This window comes from Carassius gibelio, chromosome B18, assembly GCF_023724105.1.
Source record: "Carassius gibelio isolate Cgi1373 ecotype wild population from Czech Republic chromosome B18, carGib1.2-hapl.c, whole genome shotgun sequence".
NCBI classification, from domain to species: domain Eukaryota; kingdom Metazoa; phylum Chordata; class Actinopteri; order Cypriniformes; family Cyprinidae; genus Carassius; species Carassius gibelio.
The window spans coordinates 3,963,399-3,983,157 of record NC_068413.1 but is presented as its reverse complement, the minus strand read 5'-3'; the positions used below and the strand labels follow the sequence as shown (position 1 = coordinate 3,983,157).

General features: G+C 36.5%; 1 protein-coding gene across 1 annotated transcript in view; it reads left to right on the top strand.

Moving 5' to 3' along the window:
- The window catches only part of LOC127977142 (SH3 and multiple ankyrin repeat domains protein 3), a 270,804-nt gene that overhangs the window by 183,251 nt on the left and 67,794 nt on the right, over positions 1-19,759 (top strand). The window contains exon 12 of the mRNA XM_052581844.1: positions 4,406-4,590. Within this exon, the coding sequence (XP_052437804.1) occupies positions 4,406-4,590 (185 nt within the window). The remainder of the gene's footprint in view (positions 1-4,405; positions 4,591-19,759) is intronic.

Sequence of the window (19,759 nt, the reverse complement as noted above, 5' to 3'; positions counted from 1 at the left end):
AAGGATCATGAGAGACGGCAGAAAAGAAGCCTCTGATTCATTGTTGACACGAGCACCCTGCGAATCAAGACAGTTGCTTTCAATTTATCTCTCCGTGATGGCAGTTGCCAGGGTTACCGAAGTATAGTTGGTGAGAGGATGCTCAGGAGAGGTATAGAGCTAACATATCACTTTGTCACACCCTTCACCAGGACACTGTATGCCTGAGGGCTTTAGTGTGGTCCATTAGGGCAGGGTTGTTGTTGTGTGTGTGAGAGTGTGTGGCCTTCTGAGGGTTACACATGTTTGTATGTGCGTCATTAAGTTAGAATGAGGCCAGTCCTTCTCGACAGAGAAACACATGTTAGAGCTGAAGTAAAGTAGTTAGAATGAGCCTCTGCTCTTATAGAATGTGGAAGTGTTTCAAAACCCAGGGAGCTTCCTATCTAGACAGTATGTTTTAGGCAGTTTTTAAATTTTTTTGAGGCAATGTAGGAATGTTTGAATATTTATAAACATTTTTAGGCTTTATAGCTGTATTTTAATTGTAAAATTGAACACATTCATCATAGGCAATATTTTATTTATTTCTTTATTTTCTTAATCGAACGTTTGGATCATTGCAGGCACTACTGAATCAAACCATTTGGGCATAATTTTGTGGTTTTGTTTTTAAAATCCATTAAACTTAAAATCAGTTTGAAGGCATTGTAGACATTTGCTTGAAAAACATAAATGTGACCCTGGAACACAAAACCAGTCTGAAGTCGCTGGGGTATATTTTTTAGCAATAGCCAAAAAAACATTGTATCGGTCAAAATGATCGATTTGTTATGCCAAAAATCATTAGGATATTAAGTAAAGATCATGTTCCATGAAGATATTTAGTAAATTTCCTACCATAAATATATCAAAACATAATTTTTGATTAGTAATATGCATTGCTAAGAATTCATTTGGACATCTTTAAAGGCGATTTTCTCAATATCTCAGATTCCAGATTTTCGAATAGTTGTATCTTGGCCAAATATTTTCCGATCCTAATAAACCGTACATAAATGGAAAACTTATTTATTCAGCTTTCAGATAATCTATAGATCTCAATTTAAAGAAATTGAGAAATTGACAGTTAAGACTGGTTTTGTGGCCCAGGGTCACAAATGCTTGCCTGTATATTTTTATGAAAGTGAAAGTGCCTGTCAATATACAGCATCTTTAGAGCATAACATAGATTAAAACATAGGTGTGTTCAATTTAAATGCTTTTGAATGAAACATTTATGGCCATCTTATATTTTAATGTTTATGTTCAATATTTTGGTAACACTTTATAATAACTGCACACTATTAATCATTAATTAAGCATTAGTAAACAGATAATTCATAATTTATAAAGCATTAATAGACATTAATAAGCAGTTTATAAATACAGATATAAATGCTTTATTCTTGATTTAAAAGCATATCTATAATGTGTTTAATAATTGTATTTTCATACTTTTTTCATGATCAATTTATCATTTCTCAATGAAGTATATCATTATTTACAAACCAGTTATTTAGGAGTTGCCAGTGATTCATAAGATCACAAGAAATGTAGTAAATTCAGGTAGTTATAAAGCATTTAGTAGTGGTCAGTTAACTATTTATGTGAGCTCATCTAAAGTGGGGACTAATTATGCCTTGTAAAGCATTTATAAAGGATATTTAAAGGCTCAGTTATTTTCTAAACAAAAAACGGAAACAAACACAACACATTGATACAGAACATATAAATATTAGCAGCCTTTAAATCTCATTTGTAAAAGCTTTACCAAGCATAAATAGTCCTCACTTAAGATGAGCTCACAAAAATAGTTAACTAACAACTACATATGTTTTATAACTACCTGAATGAACCCTGAATTACAGTAGAAATACATGTTAATAAACCATTTATTAACACTATAAGTAACTATTACTATATGTCTGAATAAAAAGATGTATGAACGCAGATTTAAATAGTTTAATAATCATTTACTTACAATTTCTAAGTGATCTTATGAACCACTGACAACTCCTTAATAACTGGTGTGTAAATAATGCTATACTTAATTTAGAAATGATAAATTGATCATTAATAAAGTATGAAAAAACAATTATTAAATACATTATAGATATGCTTTTAAATCAAGTATATAGCATTTATATCTGTATTTATAAACTGCTTATAAATGTCTATTAATGCTTTATAAATGATGAATTAACTGTTTCCTAATGCTTAACTAATGATTAATAGCATGCAGTTATTATAAAGTGTTACCAATATTTTAGCCATCATAGATATATTTACATTTGAATTGAACCGTTTTAAACATCACAAGAAAGTTTGAAGGTAACACTTTATTTTAATATAGTCCACTTAAGATATTTTACTGATAGTAGGTAACTTTGCAGCTACTTGTCAACTAGCAGTCATTAGAGTATTAGTAGACTGTCTGACTATGAGAAACTTAGCAAGGATATGTCAACCCTAAACCTGCACTGCTTCAAATCTATCATCTCACAAATATCCTAAATAAAAAGAACACTTGTCAGAGGCTGTGTATGTCTGTTTTTATGATGATTGATGTGTGTGAAATATGGTATTACTGCGGAGCCCGCCGATGATTTTCAGTGCTGTTTATGACAGGCTTGTGGCGGCTCTGACTGATCAATAGTGAGTCAGAGGAAACCGTGACGACAGGACTCCATACCTCTCTGTCTCTCATCCATTCTTACAGCCTCTATCCATCATTTCTTCTCTGATCCTCTCTCTTTTCCACCCTTCTTTGCTTTACGGCCCTTTTCTTTTCCTCTCTCGGTTTTTTATCAACTCTCCACCCTTAAATTCCTCTCTCTTTCTTGTTACTCTGCATTTACATGCTGCAGTCACTCTAGCCCCGTACCGCTGCAGTAATTGGAAAGCCATCACTGAGCTCAATGTTAAGAGCGAGGGATAGATGGAGAGAGAGAGAGAGAGAGAGAGAGAGAGAGAGAGTGATAGCTGGGAAGAGTGTGTGAATATGCATGTGTGTTTGGACTGACTGATTTTGAGAGCAAAGGCAAATGATTAAGGGTAACACTTTATAATAATGTTCCTTAACTACCGTAGTTAACATAAGCTTACAATGAAAAGTACCAAATATATATATATATTTAAGCATTTTATAATCTTTGTTAATGTTGATTTCAAAACAAAATTATTAAAAACAAAAGTTGTATCTATTAATGTTATTTAATGGACCTGAGCTAACATGGACTAAAAAAGAGTTTAGGGTTCAAGAGTTTCTTTGCTCATGCCGGAAGACATCAGCTTCTTTTTGAGAATCAAAACAGAGGAGACAATTTGCTAGTCATTTGAGCAGAATTCCAATTGAGGGAATTTGACATCCATAAGACATACACAAACCTGTTAAAGCCCATTAAACATCATTCTCTCGTGTGTTTTTTGCTGTACTTTTAGTTTCGTGACTGACTGGACTGAAAACAGGAGTCATATTGGGATGTTGCCTTTTTGCTGGCGTGCGTGTGTGTGTGTGTGTGTGTGTGTGTGTGTGTGTGTGCGTGTGTGTGTGTATGTGTGGAATGACTGGGTGAACGAATTGCGATGAATGAGAGACAGGGCTATAACCACACTGCCTGCAGCTGCATTAACATTCAGAAGCTGTCTTACTGACCGAGAGAGAGAGAGAGATAGAGGGAGAGAGAGGGAGATGGGGAGGGCAGAGACACGGGGGAGGGAGGGGAGGACTTGGAGGGCAGAGAGAGGGAGAGAGAGGAGGTAGGAGGGGCTGTTGATTACAACACTAGGATTGAATGTGTGTGTATGTGTGTGTGTGTTTGTGGGTGCAGGACTGTTTTGGGGGGTGAGGTGAGTTGTGCTCACCCCCCCCCCAACACACACACTAATCAATCCAGACCCCTGGCGCCCGCGCGTCGTCTACGACCGTCCGCGTACGGATAGAATGCTGAGGGTGGGAGTGCGCCAGCCCAGCCACGGGGAAACGGCGCAGCCGCGTCACAGTGTGTGTGCATGTGCGAGTGTGTGCACCAGAGCCACGGGGAGTGAACATGCCCCACTCGCGGCGAGTGCAGCCCGAGCGTTCGGCACCGTTCGCGACAGGCAGCCGTTAACGGGAGCGAGGGGGAGGGTGGGCAGCGCTCAGAGGGAGGAGAGGTGGAAGAAAGGAGGAGAGAGGAGCAGAGGAGGAGAAGAGGGATAGAAAGAGAGGGAGTGAGCAGCTTTCACCTGAAGCTGGCCCTGGCCGGTTCGGGAATATCGAGGAGGAGACCCACGCACGCACATACACACGCACACACGCTTCTCGTGGGACCATGTCGGTGACCACCGGATTTGGCTACCAGTTGCCAGGCATCACCACGGTAACCTATGTTTTTGTTTACAGCCCGGGGACGGTCCAGCGGGACCCCAGCCCTCCACCCGTGGGGCCCTCGCACACACACTCAGGAGCCCGGGGCCCCAAACGGAAACTCTACAGCGCCGTGCCGGGGCGCACCTTCATCGTGGTCAAACCGTACACGCCACAGGGAGAGGGAGAGATCCAGTTGAACCGCGGAGAGAGGGTCAAAGGTGAGCGACTTTCCCTGCTAATAGCTTTGCACTTGACAGCTGTCAATCATCTGGAAAAGGGGCGGGGTTAAGCCAAGTTTGCTCTGTGATCATGGTTTGTGTGTTGCAATGTGTCTCTCATCCTGTTAGAGTTGATTTGTTGGATCATTAGCATCTTTATCGGTCTGTCCGGGAAGTCTTGTTACTTTCTTGCAAAAAAATAAATAAATATATGAAAAATATTATTTGAGTTGAAACTCAGTTTGTTTAAGAACTAAAATATCGGTCGATAATCTCAAAGTTTATGCTTTGTAAATTAATTATAAAGCTGTACTTTTTATTTATAAAACTGATGTGCTAAATTAAATGTGTATGTATTATAGTGCTGGGCAATGAATAATCGCGATTAATCGCATCCAAAATAAAGTTTTTGAGTACTTAATATATGTGTTTGTACTGTTTATACTTATTATGTATATATAAATACACACACAATTTATATATATATATATATATATATATATATATATATATATATATATATATACACTGTATGTGTGTGTCTTTTTATATACAATACATAACAAAAAATATATACACCCACATATATTATGTAAAGAAAGACCTATTTTGGATGTGATTAATTGTGATTAAATGTCAGCACTAATTTATTATTGTTCATGTTTATCTATTTATATTTTTAATAATACAAATGAATATACATCAATAAATAATGTTGTATATTTATTAATCATTTTCTAAATGCATCACATTTAATAAATATTCTTTAAAAATATATTTGCAAATAAATGTTAAAGTGTAACAATAACAAAAAAAATACACAGCTGTTCAATTACTTTATAAAGTCTCAGTTGGGGACCCGATATGCTTATTTATAATCTGTTGCATACAGTGAAACATCGTCATTGCTATAAGCAGAAAATGGTTTGAGACTGTAGAACTAGATCTGCTGACTGAGTTTTGAACAGGACTGTAGCTGGATCCACAGTGACCTACGGATTGTCTGTTTTGCAAGATGCACATGATTTTCCATCTTTTAACATGTCAACTGCGCTGGTATGTCTCAGAACGGGGAGACGAAGGGTTGTCGTCTGTCAAACACTGCTCTCTGGAGACCGTCTCTCACATCACACACACACACTGATGCTCAGCTGTAAGGGACATGCTCGCTTGCTTACGTGCTCTAGCAGGGGGAATCTTGATCCAGAGGATATTCAGCTCAGAAAGTATTCATGCATTTGTGCTGTCTACATGCGACGTTATTAAAAGATGTGATTGTAACTCATTCTCACGGTTGAGTGTGTGAATGAACGCTGTAGAAGTGTGTGTGTGCTCATGGCTCAGGTTCATGGCTTATGTGTTGTTTTGTTCTTGTCTCCATTCATGCTTCAAACCAGACTACCACTCAAACGCAGGGGAAGGTAAAGAACTCTGCATCCATCCCACTGCCCTCCAGTGTGTATGAGTGTGTGTGTCCCACGCACAGCCCCAACAGTGGTGTTTTTATCCTTCAGTAACTCTTTCTGTCCACTCTGCCCTACCTGCATGCTCACACATCTGTACACAGCACCCTGAACACGTACATGGCAACGTTAATGTGTTTCCTTCCTCCCTCTTAAGACTGTACGGAAAAATATTGCACATTGATTTCTGATTTTTGTAACATTTAATGCTTAAAGCATTTTAATAGAGTATAATTTCTTTCGCTTGTACCCAGAGGAGGCTGTTATTGCTCTGAGGTTGCTCATGTGAAGCTCAGGAAAGTTAGTGGCGCTTCATTTGAGTGTTAACTTAGTCTCAGATGTTGCTACTATAATTTCTTCAGAGAAATACAAATAGACATGCATGAGATGAATATTTGCCTGTGGTGTGAGTCAAGAGTTATAGTTATGCCACTGGCAGAAGAGAACTTCAAATGTAACTTGTTGTTGTGATTATTATTGCTCAAATGCTGCTTTTTATTGCAGTTCGTGAGATTAATATTTGCATACGGTATGAGTAAAAACATATTTATGCCACTGATGGTTCTCAAATCATCTGGTCTTGAAGAATCTAATTAGATGTTGTTGTTGTTGTTGTTGATGCTGATGTTGATCAGAACTGCTTTTTATCGCAGTTCTTAAGATTCAGTGAAGGTCCTATTTGTGCATCATTTAAATATTAGCTGTGTCTCATGTGTTTCTTTCAAAACTGCTTGTGAAAAATACAGATATACTGTACATGGCATACATGAGGTCATATGCACGCATTATTACTTATATAGTTATGCAGCTTGAAGGAAATTGAATGTAAGTAAATATTATTGTTATTATTATTGCACTTTTACATTCATGAGACTTAATGAAGGTAGTAGTTATATAAATATTACTTTTGTCTCCGATGTTACTGCTAAAATGTCTTTAGTAGCTTACTAAAGGAAACAGATAAGTCAAAAGTTGACATGTGGAAGCAGTATAAAACTGTAAAATTGATGTGGATTGCATAACTCAGATAATTGATCTTGGGTGGAGTTGATGAGAAATTATCATATTAAGATCTTTGGGATCTTATTAGCTCATCTTTCCTTAATGTCTTGAGATAGCATTACTCAAGCAAGAGCAATTTAATCTCATTGCTGCCTGGCAGGAACATCTGAGATATCATAGAGATCACAGAGCTTTTACTGTCATATGGGTCATGTAATCGTTTAGTCCAGAGCAGCTGCACGTAAGTGTTTCCTTCTGAAAACATCCTGACTCAAATTCTTGTGCTGGGCAGCAGGTGCATTAGTGGCCGTGAAGTGCCAGGATGCACATGCTGGTGGAGATGGAGTTGCCGCTATAATGACAGCATGCTGCTTGTGCCAGCTCAGAAGCTGCGAGGACAAACCATATGCTGGACACACGACGCATCTCTGACGCAACAGCACCATATGTTAAAAAAAAAATCAGATTTCCTGTGCACTTTCTCTTTTTGTAGCACCTCTGTGACCTTAGAAAGAGACGAGCAAGCAACCAGCAGTCTCTCTTTGACTCCCAGCTCCTGCTATATTCATAATGCCTGTCTCACAGATGTTCATTAATGTAGGAGTCAGAGCTGGGAAAACATCTCATTTTCAGCTTCAGCAACGCTATCTGTGCAGTGGCTCTAATTCGTTAACCATTCAGTTTTGTACTTCAATGTATCCTGTATTTGGGTTTATATCAAATGTATTTATTTGTATATCATAAATATATATTTATATATAATATATGTGACCCTGGACCACAAAACATTTTCACACTTTTCACCTCCCTCTGTGTGTGTGTGTGTGTGCGTGCGTGCGTCTGTGTGCGCGCATGTGTGTTTGTGCACGTGTGTCATATATATATTTATTGTTATTTATTTATTATTTATCATTAATATTATTTATTATTAATACATATATATATAATATGCATTAAATTTAGATTTGGAGTCAGTAATTTGTTTTGCTAAGTTTTATATGTTCATCAAGGCTGCATTTATATTTAAAATGTAATTTATTCCTGTGATTGAATAAATTAATTTCCAGCAGCCATTTCTTCAGCCTTCAGTTTCACATTTTGATCAATTTAATGCATAAATAAAATTATGAATTTCTTTGAAAAAGAAAATGTCTGAACTTGACTAAGAGATGCCTGCAACTTTTTACTGTATGAATGGAAATTTAAAGAAACTCAAAATGAAATATTTTAATAATCTGAGATACTTTTGTTGAGCTGTAGTCTAATTAGCAGCATAAATCCTTAAAACATTTAGATTTAAGTCTAAAATATAGAACATTTTTACTTACTAAAACAATTGATGAAAAACATGCAATTTTACAAAGTATTCTATTTTTTTAGATGAACGTGCATATTTTATATAATATTCTATAATATTTCAATATTTAGAATAAAAATTTGTTTATTTTTATTTTTTTAAATGGACATGGTTTGAGTGTGTATTATGGTAATTAAAAACTACAGGCACATTTTTCCTCATCTAGAATAATCCAGAGAATTTGTGTATGGAACCCTTCTGCATACCCAAAAGTATGCAAATTTGTATAGAATTACTGGTGAATGAGACCCAGAGAGAGTGTTGTGTGTGATGTTGTGCCCCAATCGCATTAGTACACCTTTCGAGACTCTCACTCCCTGATAAAATCATGTTTGGGTGCACAAATATCTGAGACCTTGAGGACTAAATAAACCTGCTTGTGACTTCAGGTTGATAACCTTTAGCGTGCTCGTGTGGGAATGTTTTGATGGTCATTTGCCTCATACAGACGTGAAATGCATTTTGACTGTGTTGCTTCAGTTCATTGGAGCTTACTAACTTCAGCCTTGCCTTGAGGTCGCAGGTGATAAACGGATGAGGGCTGGAAATATATCCCCCTCACAGTGGTGTGACCTGCTACTGAGGAATCATATTTTTAGCGTAGCATTTTTAGGGCAGATTGGGTAAAGTCACATCTCAGGCTTGATATTTGATTGATACATTTGTGAGAAACCAAAGGTTAGAGTGCGTGTTTTTACCCAACAGCTTGTGGTGCTGAGAGAAGTCACATTATAAAGGATCTGAAAACAGGTTACATGATATATACTGGTTCATGATTAAAAAAAATATTTATTATATATTTTACATTTTAGTATGAACTTTAAACCACTTTGTACATTTGAAATCCTTGCTTCTGATTATTCCATACTCAATTTGAGTACCAGAGTTAAGTACCAATCTATCTATCTCTTTCTGCCTCTCTTTGCTATTTACCTGTTTTTCCCTCACTCTTCATCTTCGTCTTTACCTTGACTTTCTCTCTTCTCTCTCCATCCATTTTCTGACAGAAGAGAATGTTTATGAGAAGATCATGCTTGGTAAACATGAAGCCCACTCATCTCCACCTGTCTTTTCTCTATTCTGTTCATAGTGCTTATATGATATTTAGTAGATGCTGATAGTACAGACATAAAGTACTGTATGCTTGTGAAATCAGCATTGTAGACCCACATATGCACACTTGTCTTGTTGTGGAGCTCTGATGTATGTGTGTTGTCTTTCTCTCTAGCAGAGTCTATCAAAGAAAGTGACGGTAAATTCATTAGTGTAGAGACACTGCGCTGTTTCTCCTGTTCCTCTCTCTAGACTGCTTTAGGTCAGACAGAACCAGTTTGAGACCACAGACCACCAATAGAATGAAGATCCCTGTAGATCAAGTGCAGCAGGTTACTAGGTTTTAGCAAGAAAGGATGGAATGATGGATGAGGTGTGTGTGTGTGTGTGTGTGTGTGTGTGTGTGGTCCTACAAAGATGGTGAAACCTACATTTTAGGAAGCCTAACATTATATGAAGGAAAAACAACTTCATAAAAGCATCGACTTATGCTTTGTTTCATATGTAAAAATGACAGACAATCAGGGTTTTGGTTTGGACAAGGTTAGTCTTTAGTAATTATATTTGGCTAAATTAAGATGCCAAATTGTTAAGTGCCAGGTTGTTTGTTCATAAACAGGTTGAGAGAGAGCAGTTAAAGTAAAAAAAAAAAAAAAAAACATCTATACTGAAAGAGAGTCTTTTAGCCTATATTTCCTTTAACTATATTTGCTTATTTAATAAAGACACTTTTCTTACATCAATGCTGACATTTTTTTTCTGCTTAATATTTTTTTGGAAACTGTGAAATCTTAAGTATTCCAAGGTTTTGACAAGTAGTTTAAATTTATATATAAAAAATAAAGTGATAAATAAAAATTATATATATATATATATATATATATATATATATATATATATATATATATATATATATATACTGTACACACATACAGTGTAGTTCTTCATCTGTTATTTAGAGTTTATCTGTTGAATGGTTTTTTTATTAAGTTGAAATAAGACTGTATTTATTGTTGATTATTAACCTCGGGAGCTCATGGTATGTTTGTCTTGAAATCTTTGTTCCAAATCATGTGTGTGAAATAAATTAGATTTTACTTGTGGAACCCAGCTGTTGCACATTATATAGCCTGCGTGCTATAACAGTAAAGAAAAATCATTTCAAAGGAAGGGTATGTTATATTACATTTTGATTGGAGATTGAAAATATGATTCTAATTGTCTAATAAGATCATTTTTATTTCAATTTGACCATGATATAGTATAAGATCTTGTAACAGTGTGTACATATGGTTATATTTGCTGTTTTATGTCCCGTGCTGTCAGATTAATTTCATTCATTTCATTTTTCCCTTTTTTCTTAATGTCATCAGAAGAATCTCCCAATGTAGACCATTATGTAGAGCATGAAATTAAGAAGGAGGATGGCCATGGTTCTATGGACGATAAAGGTAAACCTTGTAGCTCAGCTGTATTCTCTAACAGTAGCTAGAGAAGTCTGCTGTAGGTTTAGATTAAAATAGAGTTGTGTCTGCTTTTATATCTGTGATCTAAGTTTTAATGTTTCTACATCTCTAAATGCTTTCCTGCACGATCTTGAATGCATTCCCTGCTCATTCCATTCCATCAACAACAAGTTAATATTAAAAGTTGTATCCTGTTAAGCTCAATCAGAATGTCAACAGGGATTGGAATCAATTTGCCCGCACTCAAGAGAGCGAGCGGATAAACACGGGCACTGGTCTTCCGGGTGTTGTTGTTTAACATTACTGGGCATTGATGCATGCCATAGTCTTACAGCGTAACGGAAATGTGGCTGTCGCATGCATGATGTCGTTAATATTCCACAAGCATTGGGAGTGTCCCACAGCCATTAATCATGTTTGTGAATGTCTAATCTGGCTGTTATTTGCAGCAATTCCATTTTCATGCCTGTCTTAAAGATTAATAAGTAGAGGTGTACGAGACTAGAGCATGCTGGGAAAACATGAGCTCACACTGATAATCTACTCTGTGACGAAGTCATGGCTGGTTCAATAAAAGACCATGTGACTGTATCATTTTAGATTTCAAAGTCTGTAGGGCAGTTTGAGTAACACATCCTCACCTGAATGGGAGTGAAACTGTCTTGGTTCAAAAATGGCCTTTATCGAAGGAAGGGATAAAGGACTCTGTCTTGACACTGTGTCCTGGAACAATGGCTGTTAGGAAGCGAAAGAAGTCGATTTGCTTCCTCGCTATTCAGTAAGTCAGTTCTAAAGGCTAGCAGCATTTTAGAGGGCCCCTATTATGCCCCTTTTTACAAGATGTAATATAAGTCTCAGGTGTCTCTAGAATGTGTCTGTGAAGTTTCAGCTCAAAATACCCCACAGATCATTTATTATACCGTTTTGAAAATGCCCATTTTGAGTGAAATCAGAAACACATTTTTTTTGTGTATGTAACTTTAAATGCAAATGAGCTGCTGCTCCCCACCCACTTTTTCAGAGTAGAGTGATGCCTTTACTTCTGATACTATGCCTAAAACGAAACGTGTTTCGTTTTGATTATCATTTATATTGCGCTGAAATCATGTGTTTTAAAGCTATAACAGTTTAAACTTCTTGTATAGGGTTTTTTGAGCACACAGAAAATAGCTGTCACACGGCATGTGAGATATAAACTAAGTTATCTTTCATGTTTTATTGCACATTGTTACAAAAACAAAGTCTGTTATGTCTGGAAAAGAAATTGCTTGTTTATATTAGATATATGTAATAAGTGACAGCAGCATGGTATACAGTATCTATATACTGGGTTCTATGTTGAAAATATGAGTCTAACAATTAACAAAAAAAAAAAAAGAAAGAAAGAAAATCACTCACTGCTATTAACTTGATAACTTCTGTAGTTCTAATAAGAATAAATTGTGTACTTATATGTTGCTTTGATAGCGTATAGATAAACATGGCGAATTATGTGCGGCTCACTCAGGGCGGGGCCTGTACTAATATGGCAGTGTCCGTTAATAGATGTGGGCGGGGCCTGTAAAATGTGATGTCAATTTGTACATATTCTGCAAACAGCTCGTTCTGAGACACTGCTTATGATTTATGGGGATTAAAAAAAGGTGTGGGTGGAGATTTATCATTATAGGGTGGTTGTGTACACGTTTATGTACAAACACCTTGTAGAAGTGAATTTTGCATAATACAGGCTCTTTAAGGAAATTGGCCTATTAAGGGACCATTGCAACCCTTCAGATTCTGTAACATAATTAATGAAATATTTAATGGCTACAGTGCATGTTCACTTATTTGGTACCTTGAAACCACTTTGTAATAATTACAAAGAAACAGCAAGTGGCACATTAAATTAAACATGAAATATTGAAGTAGAGCGACTGAAATAGTCTTTTCTTGTAAAACATATTCCAATAATTTTTACAGTGTATATCTTTGGTGCTGGTAGCACCAAATTATGGGTTTGTATTTCAAGCAATGAATGAACTCTTAAAAGGTATTTAATGCAATAATGCCAAATGTATGTTTATGTCAGTAGATACAGAATACATTTTTTACATTTATTTATTTAAATAATGATTCGCTTCTAACATTCTCTAAAATCAACTTGAAAATGAAAAGACTTTTAGCTGCGAAACTGCATGCATAGAAATTTGAGGCAGTTAAGGATAGATCTGTACCTCCTGCAGAAATGGATCATAGTGAGTAGACATGAACGTTTGCAGACTTAACATGGGATTTGTAATCCATTTACCTTCTATAATATGATGTAATTCAAATGCAACAGGATGTTCAACGAGTAACAATGTAGGTTCGCTTGATTTTTATCTATTGGGAATTGATTGGATTGTGATATGTTTTTCACTATTAGTGAGCAGGGAAGGCTCTTAAAAAAATTCCCAAGACAAACATTTGACCTCTAGAATTATCTGATAAATCATTCACCATTGATTGCATGACTTTAATGATTGTCTTTACCCACATTAAGCACGTAAAATCCTTTTTAAACATAAATATAAAAAAAAGGCGTTCATAGATGGGCACCAGTGTTTGATTAGCTCCTCTATCATTTCCTGGTATGTTTGTCTACCTCATTTAAGAGTTCCCATCGGCCAACAGTAAGACCGCAATTCTTTTGAAGTTAAAGAAATCAATTAACTTTAATTGTGCTTCTCCACTAGTTTTGAGGCGGTGTTACAATGTGGCTGGTTTCCCCCAGCAGAGCACTATTACTTGTCAAAGCAGTTTAATAGAATTGATATTTAAAGAGGCCACTAGTTCCTAGTATTTGTCAAGAAGTTTGTGTTGGTGTGCTTAAAGTGAACAATTGTAAACAGCCACTTGTCCTGGCAGCTTGCAGGCAGGGTCTAGCGCTTTCTGTGTCAAGAGCATGATCTCTTGCTTTTTACGGTCGCTACGTAACTATGTCGAAGGGAGCTGTGTTATCCGGGAAACAAGTGCACATCTGCCTGTCTCTTAGCAACAGGTGTCTGTGCTTCAGTATGGTATGTCCGCTTGCCAAATTATGTGACATTTCACTGTCAAAGTTAAACTCTCTGTGATATGAAAATATTTGTGTTCGGTCGGACTCTGCTAAATCGTGTGGTGTAGACACTGACCTAAATAAATACCCACAATGCACTCACGCTCTGGGCGATGCATGTACGACACGGTGTAATTGCTCTCAAATATGCCAGATATTTAAAAATATTATTTCCCATGCAATGTATGCAGAAAAATATGACCCAGTTCTGCATCCAGAAGCAGTCAGGAAATTATTCCGCCATCTAAAATGTGATTTAAAGTGCGCATAAATACAGATGTTTGTAAGTCGGGGTAGCCTTAATTTATGTTTTGCAAGGTCATGTCGCAGATGATGCTCAAATCAGGCAGCAGATTTGGATTTATGTTTGTGCGTGTGTGTTTTTTATAGATGTTTTATGGCGTTTGTCAGTGTAATGAATGGTGGTTTTGATGTAGGTTCGTATTGTCCCGTTGCAGCTGTAGGGAGCCCATCTCATCAACCCGCTTATGACGGGACTGCTGACTCATGCCTGTGTATCATAGGGTCTGTGCATTTGTGCTGAATCACTCACAACTTTTATTAAAGTGACAGAGTAGAACATATGTTGCTTTATGGTGTAAATACACTGAGTCAGAACATCTGCAGATCATACACACTCACTCAAAGCTTTAGGCTACACACTATTCGCCCTAATAGTGCAACTTATCAAGGTATTTGACCATCATAACTAAGATTTGAAAACATATATGACGACGTAAAATGTATACGTGCATTTATAAATGTAAAAATGCACATAAATGAATAGGTGCATTGAACTGATCCAAAAATACAGTAAAGATATTTATATTGTTACTGGTAAAAAAAAAGTTTCAGTAAGATTTTAGATTAGGAAACAGATATTCACTATTCACTATTAAGAGTTTTCCCTCAATAAACTCCTAATTTGCTGCTAATAGTTAGTAAGGTAGTTGTTAAATTTAAGTATGGTGTAGGATTATGGGATCTAAAACATGGTCATGCAGAATAAGGCATTGATATATGCCTAATAAGTCCTAATAAAAATCCAGTATGCTAGTAATATGCATGCTAGTAAGCTACCAGTTAATAGTGAGAATTTGTGCTTAAAATAAAGTGCTGCCAGAGTTTCCACAAAAATAAGAAGCAATACACTGATATTAATAATAATAAAAATAAAAATAAATTCTGAAGCTGAATTCTTAATCATGTGACAGTGATGGGCTGGAGTAATGATGCTGAAAATTCAGATTTGCATCACAGGAATACATTACCTTTTTAACTATATTACAATAGAACAGATATTTTAAATTGTAATATTATTTCACACGTGTGTGTGTGTGTGTGTGCGCGCGTGCATGTTTGTCTGTGTTTGTGTTTTTAGTCCTTCTACAGGTTTGAAAGACATCTTTAGCATTCTGAGACAATTAAATTTGAGGTAAACAATCGGCTGCACTACAAACACACACACAATAGTTCCTCCCACAATACCAATAAAATGTGGGAATATCAGTTGTTAGTTGATTTGTATATTCATAGATTTCTGTTTGTCATGTGCTCAGTATAAATATCGCAACTCTGTCAAAACAGCAGGCTCTAATCTGATTGGCTGGCTTTCTGTAGTTTCTGTAGCACATTGTTTCATCCATCTGACTTTTGTTTGAGACACTTAGTAGCAAGTAAATAAGATATTTTTAAGTGCACCTGGATACTCTGCTTTATAATTTAAACTGTGATTGATTACATCATGGATATGTCCGCCTTCCATCTTAGTGTTTCTTGGCCATAATAAGCTGCACTGTGAACTGCATTTAGTGCTGATGATCAAAATCTGGCCATGAGAGTTATTATAAGTGATTACATGGTAGTTATCTCTGAAAATAATTTCAAACGTCAGTTTTTATATCTGAGAGAGTGATCAGTGCTGTTGTTTGTACTCGTGTTATATCTGATTATAATGAGTCAACATTTCGCTTAGCTCAGTTTGTGCTTGTTTGTATGCAATATCTTTGATCCAAAGGTTAATGCACCACTTGGTGCATTTGGACTTGTCTGGATGTCACAGCTGACCACCTATATTCTCTTTCTGTCATCTTTCATTTTGTCATACTTTGCCCCAAACTTTTGCCCCTCACCATCCATACAACCTGTCACACACACACACACACACACACACACACCTGGGCTAACACACAACAGTCTTCTGCTTGTGGCATGTTGTATTTGCACTCTTGTCTTTCTCTCTTAACTATGATTCACTCACACTTTGAGGGTGTTTAATTTGAGGGTTTATCTTGTGATGACAGGATCTAGTGTTTTTTTTAAGAGACCTTTATTTAAAGAAATCAAAAAAATATATATATTTTTGGGAATATAAAAAATCAATTTAGTATGTAGACACACACCAATATTCACAACGCAAAGCCCAAAACAGTTCATTCTGAATATTTATGCTTGTGACATCATATTTCAATTAAAAACAATTGTATTTTTTTACTGTAAATGTATTTATTTTAAGTCTAAATTCATTTACTTTTTCAGTAGACATTTATTTATTCATTCTTTCAACCATTTTTAAATGAATTGTACCTTAAAATAATTGACTTAACATTCATACCTTTTATTTTTTAGTTTTTTGTCTGTAACTTATTTTATTTAATTTAATTTTATCCATGTGCTATCTAACATTTTTCTCAGTGAATACCCAATATCAATTGAAAAATCTCACATTGTGGAATTAAAACTAATTGTAAACACAGTTTGGACTTGTGGACTTTTAAGATGCAAGTGCATGTTTAATTGGAGAGTGCAGAAAACTGTCAAGTACAACTAATTAGTGTGTTTATACTAATTAGTACGGAAAGCCCTTTATTAACATTAAAAGAGCACAGAATGTGACAGAAGAGTGTGTAATATACTTTTAAAAGCCAGATCACCTTTATATCCAATAACAAAATCCAGTATAATGTTATAACAGGTAACACGAGCTGGGACTTTCTCCCTTTAAACACATTAATGATGTTTGACATAATATTGCAACAGGCTTCTGGAGCAAGGCTATGTTTTTATTTCCTAGTGGTAAGAGCTCCTGAGCAGAACTGCTTCATGTGAAGGCCCATTGTTCCCAAGGGCAGGCTGAACACACCAACAAAGCGCCATCGATCAGAAGCCCATGATTGATGTTCTGATAGCTAGGGACTAATCAATAGATTGAAGCAGTGTGTGAGTGTGATGGGGGAGAGAGGGGCTTCCTCTGTCTCTGCTGACTGCAGACTTCCACCTCCACCACAACCACACTCCTGACGGTGATGGAGTCCCTCCATAAACAAACTGCTGTTTGCTGATCTGAACCTGGGGAAGCCGGGCTGACAGTCAATGCCAATGAGAAATAATTTACCCAAAAATGACGTCCTGAGCATCAACCATGACACTCGAAAATACTCGAAACTGGGAAATACTGCAAGCAGAGTGCTACAAAGAGCGAAACAGATGGAGTTCTGTTATAACTAGAATATTGCACCGCAGGAAAATACTCTCAGCCAATCAGATTCAGGAACCAGAATTTTATTTGTATAATTTTTGTATCTATTCAATTTGTTGTGATTCTGTTCTTTTAAACACTATTTTTTGTGAACGTGTGTTTTATATAAAAAGATAATGGCTAATAGGTTTGAAGAAACATGAGTGTGTATATATAAGGATTATAATGTTTTAGGTAAATTATTATTGGTGTGATAGGATATGGTCCAATTTAATTTGGATCCAAACCCAAAATCTCCCACACCCACAGCCAATACTTGTTAATGCAACAACAATCATGAAAAATCGTCAGTCTCGCACATAACTCTCCCAGTAAAGAAGTGTGTTTCACCTCGCATCGCTCATCAAAGGTGAACTTTGCAATCTTTCTCTCTGATTAAATTCATTAAGCAGTCACGCAGTGTTAACAAAATCACTAATGCAGGAGAATACAGGGGGAGGGGTGATGGACTGAGAGCATCTCCGAGGGACTATTGTATCTGTCAGCCTGCTGTCAGAGAGAAATGCTTTAACTGTGCGTTTAATCTTCTCTAACTTCTTTTATCTGGTGCTTTGAGAGAGACTGAGTGAGGTAAGAGAGAGAAGCTAGAGAAAAAGTGACTGCGTTAATGGCCGCTAATGGTGTTCTGGGTCTAACTGTTTTAAATATTGGTGCTTTAAATAAGATTGGTGTTCTCTGTAGTATGTTGTTGGGGAAGGGAAGTGTGCTGGTGTCTGCTGCAATCAGTGGTGCTTGTTGAGCCAGATGGACTGATTGTTCTCTAATAATTATGGTGAATGATGTAGGATTACACTATAAAGTAATCAAACGTCGATATAGTTTCGTATTGGAAAACTGGACCTAGCTGTAATCTAACTAAAAATATTTTACATTAGATAATATATACATGCATTTAGTGTACACATTTTTTTATGATGTCATTCTAATTGTCATCCACTGTTCATTTATTCAGAACTCCTCATGATTAACTCTTTCCCCGCCATTAACGGAATTTCACGGCTCTCCACGTGTTTTCACTGGTGTATGGTAGGAGGCTCTATTATGAGAAGTGTACATAGTAGTGTACATCTGGGTCAAAATACAAGCTTAATTTATGGTAAGGATTTTTTAACATAGCAAATATTGCGTTCAGTACATTGATCTCATTTAAAGCCAGCCTTGATTATGGTTTATAGTCATTGAAGGAAATAATATGCAAATAATTGCTTTTCATGCTGTGATTTAATAACAAATGCATAATTTGAATATACAAATATGATTTCTTTTGATTGATAGATTTATTTAAGACCACCGTGTTCTATTCATGATTACTAGTCCCATCGTTTTAATATGCAGATTAAAGCAATCAGGCTGAGCTTTGACAGTCAATATCATTTTTACATGAATGCTTTACCAGAAATCTGATTAATCATGAATCTTATATCATATGCAACACAGTCTGTAGTTTATGACAAATCAAACTTATGAAAATCTAGTCTTCACGTCAGGTGGTTCTTAGTCTCCACGTTGTACATTAAAATCCTTTAATGCACAGCTAGCCATGCATTATCCTTACATATTGCATGTCAGATATTTATAAAACCAAATATTCTGGGTGCTGTTAAACTTTAGTGAATATTTGTTTTTAGTACTTGTTGCTATTTGTGACATGTGATCTGAGAATCTAGTGATGACCAGTGCAATTTACAGTGCGTGTTTAGATTAACAGGGCAGCGGTGAACGAACAAGAATGTTGTGCTACAGCGAGTAGTTAGAGGTGAGACACAGGATCATCATTAGGACATCACTATGATGACTGCAGACCTAACCAGATTGTCCAAAACATGTCCATCAGGATCTAATTCTGCCCTGCGCAGCACGCCGCTCTCTTTTTCCAGCCAACCCAGAGCCATTCGGAAAAAACGTCCTGCTTCCAACACACTGCGATTTGCTCTAAAAGCTGGAAACAAAAAGCAGATCGCCTAAATCCCCTCCACGGGATTTCTGTCATTAACTCGGAGAAGAAAGCCTGTCGCTCCGTCTGCCGGTGCACATGCTGTCCGCTCCCCTTCCGGATCTTTCCACGATGGCAATTAGGTTTAGGAGAAACATGCTGTTACACGTCTGTATGTTTACATTTACATGTCCAACTGTGCAGCCATCATGACAGTTTAGATGCTTAAGTACGAGATGCCGTGATTCAGTTCAGGCGATCAACAAGGTCGGATTCTT